At 36.6% G+C, this 22,825-nt stretch overlaps 1 protein-coding gene across 35 annotated transcripts in view; it reads right to left on the minus strand.

The window, feature by feature from the left end:
* Positions 1-22,825, minus strand: part of picalma (phosphatidylinositol binding clathrin assembly protein a) — a 136,743-nt gene that overhangs the window by 25,626 nt on the left and 88,292 nt on the right. For 7 of the 35 annotated variants that reach the window (XR_009511193.1, XM_059964551.1, XM_059964574.1 and 4 more), the window contains 7 exons: positions 15,616-15,762; positions 9,866-9,946; positions 7,173-7,289; positions 5,073-5,204; positions 4,953-4,983; positions 2,879-2,981; positions 475-501 (listed from right to left, as the gene is read on the minus strand). Coding sequence is in view for 33 of the 35 variants with exons in the window: in XM_059964551.1 (XP_059820534.1) it covers positions 475-501; positions 2,879-2,981; positions 4,953-4,983; positions 5,073-5,204; positions 7,173-7,289; positions 9,866-9,946; positions 15,616-15,762 (638 nt within the window). In the remaining 2 variants the exon portion in view is untranslated. The remainder of the gene's footprint in view (positions 1-474; positions 502-2,878; positions 2,982-4,952; positions 4,984-5,072; positions 5,205-7,172; positions 7,290-9,865; positions 9,947-15,615; positions 15,763-22,825) is intronic. The other 28 variants (XR_009511194.1, XM_059964543.1, XM_059964546.1 and 25 more) reach the window with 21 other exon arrangements.

A 22,825-nucleotide genomic window follows, 5' to 3' on the forward strand; every position in this document is an offset into this window, starting at 1 on the left:
TCATGCTTTAAACTGCACAATTTTAAATTTTAGGCATATCAGGCATAGGTGGTGTATGCTTCAGAAATTAACCATTAATATTTTGTCAAACCACTGCCAAAGTAGATAATTAAAAGAAAGTAGTGAACTCATGCATTACAGGCTACTTTGGCAGTTTCTTCACCAAGAAGAAGAGTTCATGAAGCCACAGACTTGCCCACCACATCTGACTAGAAGAACAAAGAAAAAGGTGTTTGTGCGGGGGGTGAGGGAAGGTTCCATATATCAACTTATATGGAAGTTTTCTTGAATAAATTTGAATTTGCTTTCATGCTGTCATCAGAGTGATATTTAGAGGACAGTCTTAGGCAATGGCAGCAGCAAGTTTCAAACAAGTTTCCAGCAGGTGAAAAATGTAACAGCTGCAAGTAGTTTTCAGATCAGTAGCGAATGACAACAGCATGCCAGCTTTTAAAGTAAAACAATTTCACTTACGTATTGAGGGAAATGCATGCCATTCTGCTTTTCAAAGGAAACAATTGCATAAACCATCAAATATTTAGTCAGACTGCACTCTTACAATTAGTTTATACATTGCTCATGTTAAAGATAAAAAATAAGTTAGTCATTAACTATACTTAATTTTAAACTACTTGATCATTCTTAAAAAAAAGTCCCACACACATCCTCACTTTTTCCACTTTATAAAATGTTATTGCATCTATCTAATTGCCAGGTTTTGTTGATACCTCTAAGCAGTATTTGTCAAATGACCAAGGAAATGTCTGACTGATTCCTTTGTTCGACTGCTGCCCAGTCACAAAAAAAAGACTTTTACGTAGGCAACATAAAAGCCAAGAAATTTCAGTAGCCTTAAATCTATCAGATTTTAACAATCTAAAACTATGCAGAATATTACAATACCTATCAAGGTATTGGGTTGGTGAGTTACTTTAACCAAGTACGAAGAATCCAAGTGCTTACTAAGTTGTGGAACATCAGGAGCCTGCCTGTATGGGTAAACAACTCATCCATGAATGACTGATCTCCAGTTCTCAAGGGAAGTTTTCCAATTGACACCATTACCATAAACCTTTGAGAAACATTGTAATTATATTAGTTTCAACTGTATTCAACTGTGGTGGGAATGAAACTCTCAGATTCAGTGATGGCAACTATGACATTCCTGTGAAAGGATTACATAGTTGTTGGGTGATAATTTAAACCATGAATACTTGGAAACTCCTTCTGTGATTTAATTAGCAATTTATCACAATGCTGAAATGAAGCAAAAGCCAGTATACTACTACACCAGGAATGACAAACCACAAACCCATTTCTAGAGTCAAAAGAAATTCAATGATCTTGCTCAGACGGTCAAGGTTAGCAGTTACTGACAAAACCAGCAGAGCTTTGATTCTCATTCTCAGCTCCAGCACTCATATACCATACATTGATAGTGTATCTACACCTGTAGCAAACATCACTTAAATCTATTGAGATCCTCACTTATTTCCCATAGAGAAGGTGCAGGCTAGGAATTAATGCCCTGGACATCTTGGCACTCCACTAGATGCTACATCTTGTCACTAGTAAGTCTGCGAAGTACCTTCTTCCCTTCACTCTCTTTTGGCACGATCATGCTTTTTTAAAAATGTAAACAGAAGCACATGCAAAGGCATTCTATCATCAGAACACTGCAGTGGAAATTTAGTCCAAGGTCATCCTGGCCCCAAATGAAACAGGCCCCAGTGACAATGTAAGCTGTGACAGTTTGCAAGGGCAGTTTGCCTTGGAAAGTGCCAATAAGTCCATGACACAAAAAAATTTATTGCATCTCTCTGGGTCACAGTAACTGCTCTCTCATTACCACCGCAAAATTAACCTTGCAATTGGCCTTCAGCTCATATGACCCAGGTTAAGCCCGTTCATGCTGGAATGCTACAGTCTGAAGCTGGGCCATTCGCCCAGAGCTCCTCGTAGTCACATTCAACTGAGAGAGCACTCTTCCAGTGGTTAGATTACAGCCAAGTAGCAACAGGCAAGGCAGTATCATAAAAGGAAATCAAACACAAAAGGAACAAGCACACGAGGTAATTAGGAATGTATTCAATTGTTTATGTCTGCATTTATTTTATCAGTGCTCTAGTATAATTCATAGAAATTCTTCTTTTAACAGTTACTTTGCCTTAATCTATGGACTTGTGGCATCCTTACCCTGTGGCACTTCAAAGCCCAACCAAAATCAATGCACCATCCTTGTTGATTGAGCTGTGCACAATTATGATAAATCTACAGTAAGTGAGGAGAAAAGGACATTCTTCTCGTGAAAGTAGTAGTAGATAACTTGGTGGCATAGATTTAAGCTAGATGGCAGAAAGTTTAGAGGAGAACAGAGGAAGGAAAAGTTCATAAAACAGTAGGGGTGTGGGGGAAAAGAGTCCAAAACTCACCATCCAAAAGGATGGTGAAAACTTAAATTTTATAAAGGTATGTAGATGAATATTTGAAAAGCTACAAAGTGTACTGACAGAACTATGAAAGCTAAGGATTATGCTGTAAAAACAAGTCATAAATAATTTTCAAATGAATGGAGCCAAATCCTCTGCTAACAGGAGCAATATTTTGCACATGCAATGTTTCACTGAATGGCATAATAGAGGAGAAAGAACTGTTCTTATAGGATAAGAAATTCACAACTTAATTGTGTATTTAGAATTTTAAAAACTGACTAACATGACAAAATAGTAAAAGCAGTTTTTTAGAAATATGAATCAATCTTCAGTGAGTTAATTTGTACTTCAGTACAACAAATGAGCTCAACCTGAGACATTTTATATGTATCACCCCTTACTCAAACAGAAATATTCCTCAAAACTTGCAAAAAAAATTAACTCACCAATGTAGCAGGATTCCAGGTTGTAGTAGGAGCAACCTTGGGTTGCCAGTTGGTTCCTCCAGTTAGTTTCTTTTCCCCAGGCTGGTTCCAATGAAGATCACTTCTTAGGCAAAAGATTCTTTAATTAATCTTTCTGTGCTCTAATTGCAAACAGCACATTTATAATACAAAGCTGTCCAACTGAGCCAAACAACAAACTAAAATTAAGAATAGCCATAGAGCTTCAGACCAAAGAAACTATACTGCTGAACCAAAGTAAAGCCAAACTATGCAGTTATAATAAACTACAACATAATAATGGTTTTGGCATCTTCACATTCAATCATTAAGTTGATCTGCCAAAACAATAAAGACAACTGATGCAGATTTGTATTTAAATAGATCTGAAACTTCACCAATTTTTAAACTGGTTAATGCTTCATCGCTGTGCTTGTCATTCCCTCATACAGTTTAAGGTGGTACATAGAGCTCATATGACTAAGGATAAGCTATCTCGTTTTTATTTGGATATACCTCCCTACTGTGACAGATGTAATAACAGAGAAGCTTCATTAATTCATATGTTTTGGACTTGTCCGAATCTTGAAAAATATTGGAAGGAAGTTTTTCAAACTTTTTCCTTACATTTTAAAGTCAATTTTAAGCCTAACCCTCTGACAGCCCTATTCGGTATTGTTACCGGACAAGATATTAAGCTGAAGGCATCTGATTTACATATTTTGGTCTTTAGCTCTCTTATAGCTAGAAAGATGCTTTAGTTTAAATGGAAAGATGTTTTTCCTCCTGCTCATGCTCAATGGTTATGCGACGTTACGTCATACTTAGATTTAGAGAAGACTCGTTGTTCAACTTCTGAATCTCATCAAGACTTTCAACCATTGTGGATACCTTCTCTAAATTATTTTCAAAACCTTCAATTCGTTGTTTAAACTCAGATGTGGCTATTATTAATTTTTATTATATGAGAAGGTATTTTACCTTCTTTTCTCCTTAATGAACAGCTTCGGTCTTGGTAAGGGTTAGATTTTTTTTGTAATAAATTAATATATTTCAATATAACTATCAATGAACTTACATGAATACGGGGTAATGAGATTGTCATTATGAACAAATATAATGTACCTGGTAGTTTTTAAAACTCTGTTTTGACCTTTTATATATACTTTTGTGTACTCTGTATTCTTCTATGTAGAAACTAACAAAAATATTGGTAACAAATCTTCACTGCTACTGCTCTGTAATTTATGGATAAATTGGGAATCCTGGGAAAGTGCTACACAAACACAATAGCCCTTCTTTGATTGATCCACTTCTAGGCATCCTTTGAACATTTAATGTTAGCAAATTTAATTGGTAGAAATGGGCAAGTCACAGGATTCAAATTACCAGGACATAATACATTCAGAGAAACATAGGTTTTAAAAAACTGGCCAATGAGAATCTTAGATACTCTCACCACAAACAATGCCGTAATATTTTGAATATAATGAAAATGAGACTAAACTATTTTGTTTTATACTGCTTAGTTCTACTCCTTCAAGGTTACTAGCCATCCAAGTAAAAACTTAACCTAGTTTCAAAAACTTAGTGAAATATGTGCAACAAGAAACAAAACCTGAACTCATGTGGAACTGACAGTTATATCCCAGCAGTAAAAAGTGATGTATTGAAATTTGGGTCATTAAACATGTTCCGTCAAAGAGACCACATCCCTACTTTAAGACATTTTTTCACATTAGTTGTATTGTCACCTGAAACTTTCAATTTTTTACTTTTAATATTTTTATTCCTGTAGAGGTAACAAATACATTGACAATTACAAATTATACCCGAAGCTCACATATTACAAAGCATTCTACACAATGATTCTGAAGAATCAAAAGGACCAAGTTTAAAGATTTCTAAGTTTCACTAAGTAGTGCTAACATCAAATTTCTCATTTTAAAAACACAGTATATTTTTAGGCATTGGAAAATATGCTATAATTTCAGTAGAATGTATACAAAGAAGAATCTTGTTGGGAAAATAGAATCTTAACTACTTTAATCAATATGCATGAATGACTGGTCCTTACTTTTTAGCAGATCCATTTCCAATTCCCAAGTCTGAAATACAAGAAAGCGATTTGCATTACTTGATTAGCAGTAAGAGAGAAAAGAAGTTCAAAACGCAACCATGTATGTTAGATACCTACTGCCAACAAGATTAGCCAATGATGAATCCAAATCCTCTCCTACTAGCTTGTTTGGCTGCGGCTTTGAAGTTGGTTGGGTCTGACTCTGCAGAGCTACAGTTGGTTTCAGCAGTCCACCTAATCCATCAAAGTCTTTGGAGGTCAGTAATGCATCATCATTAGAGCAACACGAAACAAAAATCTTGCAGGGACATCACTAATATTTTGCCAATAAAGATCAAAATGTTAAAGTCCCAACTCACCCATTCAAGCATGCCAAGCATAGCCAAGTGCCCATAGGTATGGATAATGGAAAAAAATTAGAATAATATGTTTACAGAACAAGCCAGAAATGCAATTAAAGCATATTTACTAAGTGCATATCAACTGAAAGATGACCTAAAAGTATTACTTAATAAAATGTATACATTTTCAATTATACCTTATATATAAAAACATAACATGCAGGAATAAGCCAACATTGCTGCATGCAGGGAAAAAACATTTAGCTAAAATATAATGGAAACTCCTGCATAATTTTGCAAGCAACGTATCAAATACAAGTATATTTCAAATACAATTGTAACAAATGCACAGGTGCTTTGAATGTTTAGGGCTATCTAACGTTCAAAAATAAAGTTGAGACATGAATACTTCATTGATAAACACTGCTTTTTCACATTTCTCAAATTTGTTTTGTCATATTTCCTTCAGACATGGAAGGAATCAGTTCTCAAAAGCAATTTCAATCTCATTTACTTCACTTTTATTATTCTCCCTCACCCCTACAATCAACACGATCCCCGATTTCCTTGCCAACCACTTATGCGAGAAGAAGATTACAGCAGTCAATTAACCAAACAATCAGCAGACCTTTCAGGAAATGTGGGAGGGCACTAAAGTGCACGAGAGAATCCACGCAGTTACAGGGAGAAGAGACAAACTCTACACAGGAAACACCAAGAGGTCAAGATTGAACCTAGGCCAGTAATTGTGAAATACCTGCACAATGTGCAGCACCACTGAATTCCCTTAAAACAGTTCCTAGCAAGGCAGCAAATTAACAAGATTAATGTTTTTTTTATTTGAACAATTATTTGAACTCGAATGCCAACAAACTGATAACATGAGAAAACAAAACTAATTAATGCCAACTTGGTAGAAAGAACTAGCAATAAAGCTTGTTTTAAAATCGCAATTTTCACATTTTATTAATACAGCTAACTAAATAAAACATGATAAAAGATTGCTCAAAACAGATTTTAGCTTGGGTTGTATTAATATCTATTCTGGACAATTTTCAGATGATATACTGCCTCCATTTTGGCCATGCACTGGGAAATGACAGTGCCTTTAGTCTCATTGTGATGTATGTGCATATTGCAGGGAGGCTAATTCAAGAATATTAATCATGGCCTGCATGATAGAACAAATTACACATGGATACGTCATTCATGGTGACATGGAATGGGAAATCACCCAAGACTACCAACTCCAAGAAATGCAGAGTTATATCTAGTCAGATTATTTTCTCCCCAGTCTCCTATTTTAACCAACACTGACAGTAAAAAATTGTCAAATATTTAAAACAGCACAAAGCTAAATGGACCAACTAAGCAGTTAATTGAACATTTTAATAGAAATTCAATCATTTTACTTTGACACTATGTTTTAGTGTCAAATAGAGAACTTATTTCTGGGCTATTGGTATATGCAATAAAGACTCATCATATCCATATCAATGCTACACTAACCTTACTGGTTTGTTTATATAGTTCAATGCATCTCTTACTGGCAAATCCAACCTTAAAACAACTCAAAAACCAGAACAGCTGTTCAGACAGTCTAATTCCATATTCAAAAAAGCGCAAAGTAAAGTTAATAAAGTATACAATTCTTCAAAGAAGTAGGATCTCCCACCCCACTACCCGCCATAGATGAAAGTAAACACTATTAACTATAGGGACTGACCAAATTTGGGAAACTTTTAGCCACTGCCTCAGTTATACTAGAGTATTAGATTTCATTTACATAAATACAACATCTGAATATCCTGTGGCATTCTAAATGAAATGACTGTTGTTCAATGACCTCCTCCCCAATGGAATAGGATATTCTTACCATCAGAATCCATGACGTTATTGGCTGTGGAAGCTGATTTAGTTCCAAATACAGACTCAAAGTCAACATTAAGGCTTGATGAAGATAGTGTCTGAGTAGCTGGTGAAGGAGTGAACCCTAAAAAATACAAAATAAACATGGTTACCTTCAATAATGCAAAAAGAGTGAGGAAAAACCTCATTGATTCTTTTTACCAATCAGAATTCAGTTTTAAGTTGATAGGTAAGCCAATCCAAATTTTGAAGTGAATAATCAATTTGGCTACTGTTTCCAGCTTCTCCTTATTCTTTTCCTTCAAAAGTTGCTTAGTTATTCAAAATAGTAAGGCTACTGCAAACTGAGGCAAAAAAAAACTTCTGTTCAGAATTTCCACTTCCAGTACACAGCAAGTAAAATCAATTTAAAAAGAAGCAAAATTAATGAGACTTCTGATGCAGAATCTGTAATGTCAAAATGTATGCAATGTATTTTAGGTAGGTATATTACTGCCACCAGTAAAAAGTGTACACAATTAAGTTATCAATTACTGCAAATGATATCAGTATACATTCTCTAAGTACAATGAGTAAAACTGCAGTACCTCTCCATGCTTAAAGGGATGGACTGTTTGCATCAGAAATCCCCAAAATGAATTTGCTCAACTTTCGCTATGGTTAAATCTGACATTGCCCACACAATTGTTATTATTGATTTGCACTCTTTGCAAATAACACTTCCAATTCTACAACATGATGTAACTTTAAGTGAATAGCTGAGAAGAGCTAAGCACATCAGGCAGCAAGAAAAATAGTAAGAAAGTTCAGCAAAAATAGGGACCGGTTAAGTCAGTAGAAAAAATCCATGCAGAGTATAAACAATAGCATGGACTAGCTGGGTCAGGAGTCATGGTGCTATGATCCAACTCCTGGACAAATTCAATGTTTCATTATCAAGAGTTCTTTCTCATTTCAATAATTCATAACCTAAATTGCTTTACACCACAGTCACTGTCAGCGCCATCAGGTCATCAATCAAGACTACCAAGCACCCACTTTTACACTAACCTCAACCTAACCTGTCTATTCAGCACATATTCACATCAACACCCTTCATTACCACCACTTATCTATACACCAATCAAATTAATAATCAATCGGCACACTCTTGGAAAATGAAGCACCTCAGAGGAAATGTGTGGTCACAGAGAAAATGTGGAAACGCCAGCCAGACTGCAACGGACTGAACCCAAGCCAGTGAGGCAGCAGCTCTATTAGCTGTGCTACCAAGTCACCTTAGTCAGGAAAGATTAATTACTCTGAAGGCTTACAGACTAAAATTTCAAATACTAATGTAAGAATTAAAACTCTTAATTCTTACCAGTCAATTGTAGAAATAGGGAATACTGTCCAGTCAAGTCCCAAACAGCAGATCTGACATCACCATCTCATAATTGCACAAAGTCTTTTCAAGACTAATTGAAGTCTTTTACAATTGGTGAGGTCAATCACTTGGAAACCTATTTTGAGTTCTTGTTTCACTTCCATTTCTACCATGTTTCAAATTTAGCTAAATCAAAATTATTTATTGCTATTACTGAAATATTGATTACAAACAAAACTTCAGATTTACCATTGTATAGGATTGAAACTATTACAAAAAAATGAAGAAATTTCAGTGCTTCAATTACCTCGAAATATGAGGTGGGTACGGATACAATTTGATAAGTTTGGAAGGAAAATCCCAATGATCACAAGGTGTCAGTCACCACAGAAATCATGCTATATGCAATACGTTTCTTTTGCAATTGCCATACCAAATTAGATACAGGAGGAAATATCCACATTAACACTAATAAAGTATCTTTGTGCATCACGTGGAAAAGGGATGAACATGGATATTTCCAGTTTAACAGAACATATTGCCACTCACATGTTTACATGGTGATCTGTCAAGTATTGTTAAACCCTGTTGCTCAAGCACATGACTTGAGTAAATCACAGACAGTAAAATGTGTGAAATAGATGATTTACACTGAATAAAATACAGACTAAATGACATTTTTTGTAGGTAAAATAATGCAACCTCCAGTCTGGCAGATGGCATAATTAACCATCAGATTGCTAAATGTATAGTTCTGTGCAAAAGTCTTAAGCACATATATACTGCTGGAGTGCCTAAGAGTTTTGCATGGACTATTTGTGATTGTGGAGCGGAGAGTTCATTTGTAAATCTGGCAGGAGCTAATGATGTTGGGAATGGTGAGTGTGGAGCATCAGAGGGGTGTTGTTCAGGTGGCAGAAAAGGAAGGAGTGCTGCGGGGGGAGGGGCCTTGATACAGGTGCACACTCAGCCCCAAGACTGAGCAAGTAATTTGATTCCAAAAAATTGGCTTATTGGTCATTACAGTATGTCTTTCTGGTGCTTCATGCTCCCTCTCCTCTCTCTTCCCCCTTTTCCTAATCATGATTCTGTTCTCCTAATCCCTTTCCCACTCTCAGTCCACAATAGAAAGCCATATGAAAATCTGGATTTTCATTACTCACGTCTTGAATTTTTTCCTGTAGTAGCAGAACAATGTAAAACACACACACACACACACACACACACACACAGTAAACCTGCCTATTTTAAACTATTTCACAGTAATCCCGTGCAGGACAACAATTATTTAACTTGATTAAAAGCACTTACGGAACAAACTGAATCAAACCTACCTGCAAATAGACCAGCTACAGCAGGGGACTCTGTTCTAAACTGGGAAGTATTAGAATAGGCTGGAGGACCACAGAAGGAATCTGACAGATGAATTGTGCAAAGAGAAGATCAGAAAGATAAGCAGCAGTTACTGAGCCAAGGACTGAAGTCTAAACAAACAGAAATAGTATATAGAAATTTCATGAAAGTACATTCTTGATTTTTTTAATCAATTGCTTACTATCCCATAACTTCAACATGCAACAAGGATAATCATATTGATGACCAATTCTTAAACATTATTTCTAGTCTTCTTTTGAATTATCAAACTTAAGACCATTAGTTTAACTCAGCTGTCCATTCATCACTTAGTCTTTAAGATCATACATCATCTGCCAGATTAAACCTTCTGAGCCCATTGGTACATTGAGAGGAATTTCAAGAACACAATTTATTTCTAACAGATGAAACCCAACGCCAAAGTCCAGAGTAGAAATAATTAACTTGTACTACATGATAATCAATTGTTGATTTTTTTTTCAAATGGTGGTAATGGAATAACTAAAATTCAACAGTGCAATCTTCCTGTGTGTATTGCATAAAACAAATAAGGAGACACTGGATGAGGAAAAAGGCAAAAGCGATAACATTACATTATAGCATAATACACTACATGGCTCAGTCTTCTTTCATAGAGATTAAGCAATCCTGAATTCAAAATCAATTTATGTTCTTCTATTGCAAGCATGATAAGGAAATAATGTTGAAGTACAAGGTCATTCCTTTTTTTCCATATGGAAGTTATAAATGGTAATTTAGTTTCATAACGGTATTAACAGAAGAAACATTACAAAGTGTCTCATAAATAAGCATGGTAAAAAAGGCAAGAAAATCACAGGGGAAATTAAGTGAGGTGATCCAATGTAGGTCAAAGAATAAAAGATGGTGTAAAGTTATGTCAAATTTATTAACAAATCTAGGACTGGGTGTAACATTACACTAAAGTAATTAAATTCAAAATAACCAGGCATTAAAGCATACTTGTGACAGTCAACCTCCTTTCTTTCAGTGATACCATTTGCAGAAAAAAGTGAAGAAATGAATGGATAAGAACAATGGATGCCAAGAAGATGCTGGAGGCAACAATGCACATGAGAAACTACTGCTACAGATAAATCAGTAACTAAGACAGTTTCATAGAACAACTACAAGAGGGCTAAATACTGTACATATCCAAAGTTGGCCAATAAGCTGCCTGTGAATCCCACAATGAGAACTGGAATGGCATAAAGTTCTTTCATGACCCCAGTGACTTGGGTTAGAATCTGAACAGTGGTGCTATCTGTGTAGAGTCCGAACATTTACTGACCATATCATTTCCTTTCACAGCCCAGAAACACTTGGGTTAATAAGATTAATTGCCACTAGCCTACATGGATATTTAGACAATTGGTAGTGCTAATGAACATGTATGACAGAATAGATTACAGGGAAATACTGCAAGTGGGACAAAAAGGATGAATGGGGATGATCAGAGATACCAAAGATATATTGGGCCAAGTAATCTCTGTGTAACGTAATATACAAAAAATTACCAATTTTAGAAAGAGGGTAATTATTCTCTTTGAAATTGTCAGTATATACAAAATACTTATGGCTTTTTAAATCTGTAAGTGTGAGCACCAACTATGCAAGAGAAAGAATCAGCATGTCATATAGTTGCATAATTTAAGGGTTTGGATAGAGGAAATAATACATCTTATTCTTTTTTTATCCTCCCACATGATGGTACAAAGCGGAAATGCTTTCCTAATTTCCCATTCTTGTTGGAGAGCGAGTTCTTCTGACCACCTCTTAATATTCTGGATGGCCTTTTGCTGTACATCCATTTCTCCTTTAGTTTTATGCTCCACTCTTCCTTCTTTACTGCAAGGTGCCAAAAATCAAACAACTTCGGGTAATGCAGAATTTGTTGGCAACTTATTATTGGTCTGTTGATGTTGTGGTCCCTTCCCATCACCACATTCTTCTTTTTAGCCATTCTAGTACATTTGTCACTGGCTTACTGCAGTGCTTTATGTTGAGTTTCAAGACTCGTGTAGTAGCAAGCTATTAAGATCGTTTGCATCAGGTGATTCTAGGTGCAGATGGGCATTGATTGATGTTTCCAGTTTAGTGACATTTATTATATATTTTGCATAACTCACTTCTGTTTCTCTCTCCATTCTTCAGTAATTTGGTGGTGGCCCCAGTATTTGAACAATTTCTAAAATAAATGGACTACAGATTCTTTATTTCACACTGACATTGTTTCTACTCTCTTAAGTTCATAATATGTTGAGCTTTCACATATTTTATTCAGTCTGTCAAAGTTCTCTTCTAGTTATCTTCAATATCTGCAAGTAAGACTTGACTATTGGCAAATCCACATGGTGCTCCTTTGTAAATGTTGTCAGTATTTGCAACATAGGAGGACAAGGAAGCATATCATATCTGTGCACAACTGCTAAACTTGAGGCAGCTATTTCCATTCTTATAATACAGCAAATCTCTTTATAATAGCTTTGATGTATGATGCATTATTAGATGACTGATGCCATTGAGACCAGAGCATAGATCCACTGGGACAACAAGTCAACAAGCATTTTTTTTTTATAATTAAGATACTGGACGATTTCCTTTGTACCAAAAGGAGGCTATGGGGAAATTTAGAGAGATTTTAAAAATGAATGAAGATTTCAGTCTTGGAAATGTGGTGGGGGGGAAGATTTCCTTTTGTTGTACAGTCAGTGAACTTGATTGGGATTATGTAAAATTTCGTAATGTACCAATGCTGTTGCATAGGAAGCATTGCAATAGATATTATTGTATCTTTCAAAGCAAGAACATTTGAAATCGCAAGTATAAGCTACGAAGGCAGAACTTGTTAGTGAGATGAGGAGAGTTTCTCTAGCAACTAATCAAATTGCTTTCTTCTCTGCAACTTTACAATAATGAACAACACACAAAAAATAGATGTTAGACCATGGAAAAAGTAATAGTAGTGATTTCAGTGGTTTTCATTTTGGGCAATGAAAAGAACAAAAACTTGGCTAACGACCAAGAAAATATTGAAAGTCTTCACTGAAAATTGAGCCAAAATAAAGTGATATCGCCCATTTAATTTCTACAATATATATATCCTCACATCACCAGTATTTGCATGAACATAGCTTAAAGAATTAAATCAAATTTAGGTTTGCTTGCTCTTGTTCAGAGTGGAGAAATACAGTATTCCTGATGATCATCACAATTTTCACCTATTGCTTGAACGTTCAATGTTGTTGGCCTACTTTTACTACTTGGAGATGTGCTGAATAAGAGGTTAAACAAAGGGGGGGGGGGGATCCAAATAGAAGAACTATATTAATGCATGAGAATTTTCCAGAAATTTGAGTTCAATCATGCTCCTTTACAGTGGTGTTAGAAAGTTTGTGAACCTTCTAGAATTTCCTCTATTTCTGCATAAGTGTGACCTAAAATGGGATCAAATCTTCACGCAAATCCTAAAACTAGATATAGAGAATTCAATTAAGTGAATAATAAAAACATTAAACAAATGAACAAGTATATTGATAAAAATGATCCAATATTACATGTATTTGTTGAAAAAAGTATGTGAACCTCTGGGATAATGCCTTTTACAAAATCTATTTGGAGTCAAGTGTTCCGATCAGTAAGATGAGATTAGAGCTGTGGGTTGGAGAGGTGCCTTGCCCTATATAAAAGACATAGAAATATACATTCTGTTCTTCTCAAGAAAAATCTCTTTACATGCACAATGCCTCAATCAAAACAACTTTCAGAAGACCTCAGAAGATTTGTAGAGATACTTGAAGCTGGAAGAAGCTACAAAAGTATTTTTAAAGACCTGCACGTTCATCAGCCCACAGTAAGAGAAACCATCTACAAATGAAGGGACACTACTGCTACTCTCCTTAAGCAGTGGGCATCCTGCAAAGATCACACGAAGAGCACAACGTGCAATGCTGAAGGAGGTGAAAAAGAACCCAAAGGCAACAGAAAAAATCTGCAAAAATCTCTAGAACTTGCTAAAGTCTCTGTTCATGTGTCCACTATAAGAAAAACACTGAACAAGAATGGTGTTCATGGAAGGACACCATGGAGGAAACGACTATGCTCAAAAAAAAAACATTGCTGCATGTCTCAAGTTTGCAAAAGACCACGTGGATGATCTAAAAACACTTCTGGAATGATGTTCTGTGGACAGATTAGACAAAAGTTGAACTTTTTGGCAGAAATGCACATTGCTATGTTAGGAGGAAAAAGGGCACGCACACCAATACCAAAACTGTTAAGCAAGTTGGAAGGAGCATCGTGGTGTGGGGCTTCTTTACTGCCTCAGGGCTTGGACAGGTTGCAATTGTTGAGGGAAAAATGAATTCAAAATTGTAACAAGACATTTTACAGGAGAATGTCAGGGTAGCAATCCATCACCTGAAGCTTAATAGAAATTGGATAATGCAACAGGAGAATGATCCAAAAGATAAGAGTAAATCAACAACAGAATGTATTAAAAAAAAGAAAATTATTGTTTTGGAATGGCCGAGTCAAAGCCCTGACTTTAATCCCATAGAAGTAGTGTGGGAAGACCTGAAGCAAGTAGTTCATGTAAGGAAACCCAACAACATTCCAGAGTTGAAGCAGTTTTGTAAGGAGGAAAGGCCTAAAATTCCTTCAAGCCAATGTGCAGGACTGATCAACACTTACCAGAAATATTTGGTTGATGTTATTGCTTATCAAGGGGTCATACCAGTTACTAAAAACAACAGTTCAGATACTTTTTCCAACAAATACATGTAATATTGGATCATTTTTCCCCAATAAATAAATAAACAAGTATAATTTTTTTTGTATTATTTTATTGGGTTCTCTTTATCTAGTTTCAGGACTTATGTGAAGATCGGATCACATTTTAGGTCATATTTACGCAGAAATAGAGAAATTCTACATCTTTCATTGAGTGCAGCTACTGATGCTTATCAAACAAAGGTCATTAACCGGGACAGAATGTGGTTTGTGCAAAACGGTTCATGCATGATATTTTATCCCAAGTTGGATGTCATGCAGTTTGATTAAGATGATAATGAAATACTGCTATTCTAGTTCATTATTTGGATACCTATATCAGATCAACTAGGAAAGCATATAGATTTCAAGGTTTTTCCTACAGAAATAAAGTTCAATTAATTATACAGCTTTAACAACCCAAAGAAATAAAAACTGGTCCAAGGTGAAATGTACAAGATTGATCAATAAATGAATGATTATCAATTTATCCAATGTGGATAAATTCTTAAAATGACCTACCAGCTGATTTTTGTTTTGGCCCGGTTCCTACATAGTGTATTACTTCAATATAAAGAGGCTGGATTATTCATGCACTGGTGAGAAACAAGCATGCATCAATTACTTTGTGCATGTTTTATAATTCTTAGAATTAGTAATTATTTTTTAAAATGTGCTACGTCTTCCATGTTGACAAAACATAGGCTCAATAGTGGAAAGTATTTCCATGGTCTATGCAAGGAATATACTCATATTTTGAGGCAGCAGAGGTACTTGGTTTAGCAAAAGGATTGAAATGATCTGGAGAATCAAGAAATTACATGCTCATAGATCTATAATCTCAGTGCACTGAAGTAAGTTTCAATAATTAAAGATATTTTTTAAATTTCCTAATGGAAAATATAAAAAGTTAACTTTTTACCAAACATTTCATGGCTATGTGTCCTAGAAGTAAAGATCACACCATCTGAGAAGGCGACAGTGGTATTTAGAACTTCATCAGCTTTCGTGAGAAAAGGATTTAAGCTTGGAATGGCTTCATCAGCAGCATCAGAAGAGGAGAAGGGATCTAGAAACAGCACGGTAAATAAAGCAGAAAGAATAACAAGAAAAGCAAAGAAACATCAGGTCAAAAGACAATTATTCAATTAAGGACTTAATTTAATTAAGATGATCAGTTCAAATAGCCCATTGCTGATTCTATGTTCCTCCTGCTAAATTTATAAAATTATTTGCTAGGAGTTAAGGTTCCCTCTCCCCACAGTAATCGCCTTAATAAGTATGCTCTGTTTTATACAGCCAACTGTGTGGCATTTGTAGACATTTTACCCTTCTTTCCAAAGAACTTAAAATATTTCTGCAAATAAATCAAATGTTTTTAATTCTATGCAATACCTAGCCATAGAAGGGCGTATTTGACACTAACAGTACATGCTACTACTATTGCAGCTCCTTTTGTTATATTCCAAGTAATCACATTCAATAGGAACTCTCCTCCCTCAAAGAACACTGGGATAAAACAGTCGGCATTGAATGTGTCTTCACTATTGCATTTGACTCCCTTCCCCTTATTCTTTGGGTAAGGTTATGGAAGCAATTTCTCTTTCCCATTAGTCAGGAAATAGGACTGTATATTAAAGACCATTTCTAAAATAAGAGCAGCAGACAAAACAATTGCATCATTTCACCAGTGATATATATATGAACATCTGGATCTTAGACAGAATCAACACAATCAATGATGCAGACTTAGAATCTTGTACATAAAATTCAAATCTTATGAATTGATATTAATAAAAACACAACAATTTATAACAATGTACAGTGAATTAATCATTTGGCATACAACAGGCTGCAGTGAAGTCCAAAGCCACCACAATTGAATGATAAATCCACCAAAACAGAAACCAGCATTGTGAAATAAATGGATTATAAATACTGAAGTGCTGAAAGCAGCAATTATGCTGCATAATCACCACATAAATGCAACAAATTCATTAATATTTATTCCTTATGCCTTAATTTTGCATTCCATTTGTTTTGGTTAAGCTTTCCGTCAAATGGTGGTCAATTTCCATGCATCTTGAAAACATCCAATTACAAAAGATTCCAGCTAGATCCACAGTTCCAAATGTCTAATCTACAAGTTCCAATGGTTTATTGTAGGAAGGAACTTAAGTGACAAATAGGATAACATTAAGTAAAGATTTATACATTATCAGTTCATCACCAGCAGCTAACCAAGGCAATCATGATTACAGAACATGGCAGGACTACATCTTCCTGGGCCAAAAGGAGTTTCATTCTGCATTTTCATCCAAATTTCTGCTCTCTTGAAAACTACAGTGAATTAATTCATTTGCTATCTTCATTAACTATCAAAAATTTTCACAATTTAAAAGAAAGCTACAATAAAGCTTCAAAACAAAAAAAAAAGCAGTAAGGAATGACTTTTACAGTTGTTGAATTACAACCAGCATTCCCAATACCAAATACTTGCCATAATTTTCCAGGTCCATTTATATTAACTCGGAAGTATTTTTGCTTTCAACAGGTTGGAAAGTGGGCAGATGAGCAGACTAATACAGATTGTCAACCTTCTGTTCACTGGTGCAACTGGAAACTGAGCCAATAAGCCAAAATGTCAACTCATGGGCTCTTCTTGCAGTGACCTAGGCTCCACTGTTAGTTTGTTTTTGCCAGTTGCGGAGAGCTTAATTATGCAAGAGCACTGGCTTAATGAGAACCTGCAAAGGTAGAGGGTTACTGGGATTGAGGGCAAAAGGGATGCAGGCCAAAAAATACAAAGCTGTTGGCAGCAAAAGTTAACAACAATCCTAAGTAGTTTCAGTCTGATTTTTTTTTAAAGATTTTCTTAAAAGGGTATCAATCTGAAACAATTTCACCTGTATTTTGCGTTTTTCAAACCCAAATATTAACATTGCTTTTCTTTCAAACATTGTTTGAATGGCTCTCAAACATTATGAACCAGTTGCCACTAAGTGCTAGATTGATTTTGGGTGATAAGTTCCCCTAATAAAATAATGTAGCAGCAAGTGAAATAAGAACTGGCAATGGGCATCTACAGTCCTTTAACAGAGAGGTACAACTTGGAAAATCCTCTCTTGCACCCGATTCTCATCTTTTTTGGCATCTAACTTGTGCAAAAAGAAAGGCACAAATAGGAAACTACTAGCTAGTTCGTTATGATCTGACACAAGGAAAACATTAGAAGCAATAATTAAAGACCATAAGAGACAGTACTTAGAAAAAAATTCAATGTAATCAGACAAAGTCAACATAGCTTTGTGAAAGTGATCTTTAACCAATTTGTTGGAGTTCATTAAACAAGTAAACAAGCTTTGGACAAAAGAGGAACCAGTGGATGTTTTTTTTTGTTAGCAGAAAGCAATGACATGCTTGATCAAAGGTTCTCATGGAATATAATTGTACCGGAAGCAATATTTTGGTACAGATTAAATATTGACTAGCTAACTAGAAGCTTCCTTGTCTTTGGCAGGATGCAATTCAGCTATGCTACAGGGATCAGTAATGAGACCTCTAACTTTCTACATTTATATAAGTAACTCAGATGGAAGACATGGCTGCTTATATTTCTATGAGTAGATCCTAAGTTACGAATGCATTAAGTAAGCAGGAAAGACATGGGAAAGAGACTATGTGGGAAAATATAAAACTGAACCTTTCACAAGAAACTAATTGTGGTGAGAAATTAGTGCTCAAATGCAGAGGGATCTTGCTGCTCTGGTGCATAGATTTGCACAAGGTCAGAATGACAGTACAAGTAATTCTGAAAGCTAACAGTTGATCATTTATTGCTAGAGGAATGGAATACAGAAAGTGCAGATGTGATAATTCAGTTACTTCAAGCATTGGCAAGACCATAATTATCAAATGCAGTATTGATCCCTTTTTGCAAGAAAATATATTAATGTGTTGATAATAATTCTGAGAACTATTAGACTAATAACTGGAAGGAGCAGATTTGTCTTGCAAGGCAAATTTAGACAACTATAATCCACTGGAGGTGAGAGATATGAGACATGACTTGATTTAAACACAAGATCCTTAAGTTACTCATCAGCTTTTTATGCTGGCTACCTCCACTCTATCATTCAGTCCAGATGAAGGGTCTCGACCCAAAATGTCGACCGTCATTTCCCTCCATTGATGCTGCCTGACCTGTTGAGTTCCTCCGAAGTCCTGTTAGTTACTTTTGCATGAAACTTGCGTGACTCTATTTTCAGTATTTAAGTTTATTGAATTCACCAAAATGTTACTGTGCAATTTCATTTTAAAAAGTGAATTAGATATATATTAGAGTATTAATAAAACAACATCCAATTGTATGAAAACTGTTCTGAAAATGTAGCTTTACTTGTAAATGTAAATTCCAGTAAAGATCAAGTGACCTTAGCAAGTACGATTAAAAACAATCCCAAAACTTTTTATATTAACGTTTCATGTTGATTAGAAGCAAGAAGGAAGCTAATGATCAGAAGCAGGTTCAGTATCACTGGCATGTCATTAATTTTTCATTTTGTGAAAGCAGTACATTGCAATACATAACAAGTTTTTATATATATCACCATATACAACCCTGAGATTCATTTTCTGTGTGCATACTCAGCAAATCTATAGAATAGTAACTATTAACAGGATCAATGAAAGATCAACCAGAATGCAGAAGGCAACAAACTGTGCAAATGCAAATATAAATAACAATAAATAATGAGACATGAGATAATGAGATAAAGAGCCCTTAAAGTGAGATCATTGATTGTGGAAACAACTCAATGATAGGGCAAGTGAGCGTTGCTATCCCATTTTATTCAACAGCCTGACGGTTAAGGGGTAGTAACTGTTCTTGAACCTGGTGGTGCAAGTCCTGGGGCTCTTGTATCTTCTTCCTGATGGCAGCAGTGAGAAGAGAGCATGGCCTGGGTGGTGGGGATCTCTGATGATGGATGCTGCTTTCCTATGGTATCATTTCATGTAACTGTGCTCAACGGTTAGGAGGGCATTACACCCGTGATGTACTAGACCGAATCCACTACTTTTTGTGAGACTTTCTGTTCAAAAGGCATTGGTGTTACAGCAATGCAGCCAGTCAATACACTCTCCACTATACATCTATTGGACTTTCAAAGTTTTAGAAATCAGGCCGAATCGCCGCAGACTCCTAAGGAAGTAGAAGCGTTGCCATGCTTTCTTCACAATTACAGTTACATGCTGGGTCCAGGATAGATCCTCTGAAATATTAACACCCAGGAACTGAAGTTGCTAACCCTCTCCACCTCTGATCCTCCAATGAGGACTGGCTCATAGACCACTGGTTTCCCTCTCCTAAAGTCTATAATCAGTTTCTTGGTCAGGGATCAAAATGACAACCTATGTGTTGAGCAAGGGAATATGCACAAGGACCTCAAGGAATACTTGTCATCAGTATTCAACAGGAAGAAGGATGTGGAGAATGGAGCAGTAAAGGAGAAGTAAACTGATATTCTGGAGTGTGTCTATGTCATGAAGGAGGACGAGTTAATAATAAAGTATTTGTGCACATTAGGGTAGATATATCTGCAGATTCTCATCTACATTCTTTTAAAGATTAAAGTGAAACAAAAACTGCTTTTGCCTTTTAAAGAACTTGGGGTTGGCTCATGTCCCAAGTTTAATATTAGGCTAGCGTTGTTCACTGCTGATATTATTTCTGATGTTTGCTATTAAATAAAACTTAAAGTTGGTGAGTTACTTATTACACCTTGCTCAATTTTAGTTCTACTTTTTAAATTCTGCATTACTGATATATTGGAGATTTGTGTTGTTTTCACAAGTGTCTACAACCTCTTATTATGCTCCATCATTCTCCTTTCTATTTCCCTTCTACATCAAAACTTGAAAGAAAAACATTCTGGGTTGTGAATTACACGGCGGCATCATCAGTATGCGCAAGAGCTCGTCACATGAACTCTTGCATGCAGTAATCAAACCACCTTAATACATTATTTTCTAGTGAGAGGCCTCAAAGTGAGTTCAGAAGGGTTGTCAAGGCCTCAATGAACAGCTTGCATTGCGCTATTACTCTCAGTTAGAGTTAGCCACACATTCTATAGCTTTAAATGTCCCACTAGCAATGTCTCTTTTGTCATCTAAACACTCCCATCTTCCACTCGATGTCGAGGTGCTTTGAGAGACTGGTCATGAAGCACATCACGGGGCAGCATGGTAGCATAGCAGTTAAGAGCAATTGCTTTGCAGTGCCAGCCAATGATCAACGATCAGGGTTCAATTCCTGCTGCTGTCAGCAAGGAGTCTGTGCATTCTCCCCATGACAACATGGGAATCTTTCCGAAGCCTCAGTTTCCTCTCATGCTCCAAAGGTGTACAGTTAGGGTTAGAGAATTGTGGGCATGCTGCATTGCTGCTGGAAACACGAGGACACTTGCAGACTGCCCAACACAATCTTGGCTGAATTCATTTTTGGACAGCGTTGTAGTGCAACAGTTGGCATGACACAATTACAGCTTGGGGCATCAGAGTTCGGAGTTCAATTATCATGTCATCTGCAGGGAGTCTGTAAGGCTTTCTCTGGGTGCTCCAGCTTCCTCCCATGGTTACAAGACATTACATTGGACATTGTAAATTGTTTTGTGATTAGGCTAGGTTTAAATTGGGGGTGGCTGGGTGGTGGGGCCCAAAGGGCCGGAGGGGCCTATTCCTCACTGCATCTTAATAAATATCAACTTCTGCCTGAGTGACCTGGATCTACTCTAATTTGCCTACCATCTCCAACAGCAGATACCATTTAATTGGCCTCTCACTTAGCCCCAGAACACCTGGACAATGAAGATGCATACTATCAGAATGCTCTTAACTGACATAACTCAGCAATCAACACCATTAGCTTCCCAAAACTAATTACTAAACTTAAAGATTAAGGCCTCAGTACCTCCCTGGGCAACTGGATCCTTGATTTCTTCACTTGCAGACCCCAGTCAGTATGACTGGCAACAACATCACCACCACAATCACCATCAGCACAGGTGCACCACAAGGACATGTGCTCTGTTCATTTTATAGCTATGAATATGCGGTTAAGAACAGCTCCAATGCCATATTTACATTTGCAGACAATGCCACTGACATTGGCTGAACCAAAGATGGTGATGAATCAGCACATAGCAGGGATCTGGTTGAATGGTTCCTCTACAACAAACTATTTCTCAGTATCAGCAAAACCAAAGAGCAGATTATCAACTACAGGAGGAAAAGCTGGTGTTCCATGAGCCAGTACTCATTGGGGGATTGGAGGTGCAGAGAGTCAGTAACTCTAAATTCCTTTGTGTTATCACATCAGAGGATCTATCCTGGGATCAATCCTCAAGTGCCATCATAAAAAAGACATGACAGTGCTTCTACTGTCTTACAAGTTTGCAACAATTCGGCATGTTATCAAAAACTTTGATAAACTTCGATAGATGCATAGAGGAAAGTATCACAGTCTGGTATGGAAACACCAAAGCTCAGGAATGGAAAAGTGGTGGATATGGCCCATGGCCTGTTTTGACCCGTGGCCTAGTGGATAAGGCTACTAGTCTAGTGATCTGAAGGTCACTGGTTCGAGCCTGAGCTGAGGCAACATGTTGGGTCCTTGAGCAAGGTACTTAACAACACATTGCTCTGTGACAACACCGGTGCCAAGCTGCTTGGGTCCTAGTGCCCTTCCCTTGGACAACATCGGTGGCGTGGAGAGGGGGAGGCTTGCAGATTGGGCAACTACCGGTCTCCCATACAACCCCCACCCAGGCCTACGTCCTGGAAACCTTCCAAGACGTAAATCCATGGTCTCATGAGACTAACAGATGCCTAAAAAAAAAGGACATGGCCCAGTCCCTCACAGGCAATACCCTCCACATCACTGAGCACATTTACAAGAAGTGCTGCCACAAGAAAATAGTATCCATCATCCAGGATACCATCCAGACCCTCTTCTCACTGCTATAAATGGGTAGAAGGTACAGAAGTGTTACAGCTCACATCACCAGGTTTAGGAATAGTTATTACCCCACAACCATCAGGCTCCTGAACCGACACAGGTAACTTCACTCACC

This window comes from Hypanus sabinus, chromosome 3 (assembly GCF_030144855.1).
Source record: "Hypanus sabinus isolate sHypSab1 chromosome 3, sHypSab1.hap1, whole genome shotgun sequence".
Classification (NCBI taxonomy): Eukaryota; Metazoa; Chordata; class Chondrichthyes; order Myliobatiformes; family Dasyatidae; genus Hypanus; species Hypanus sabinus.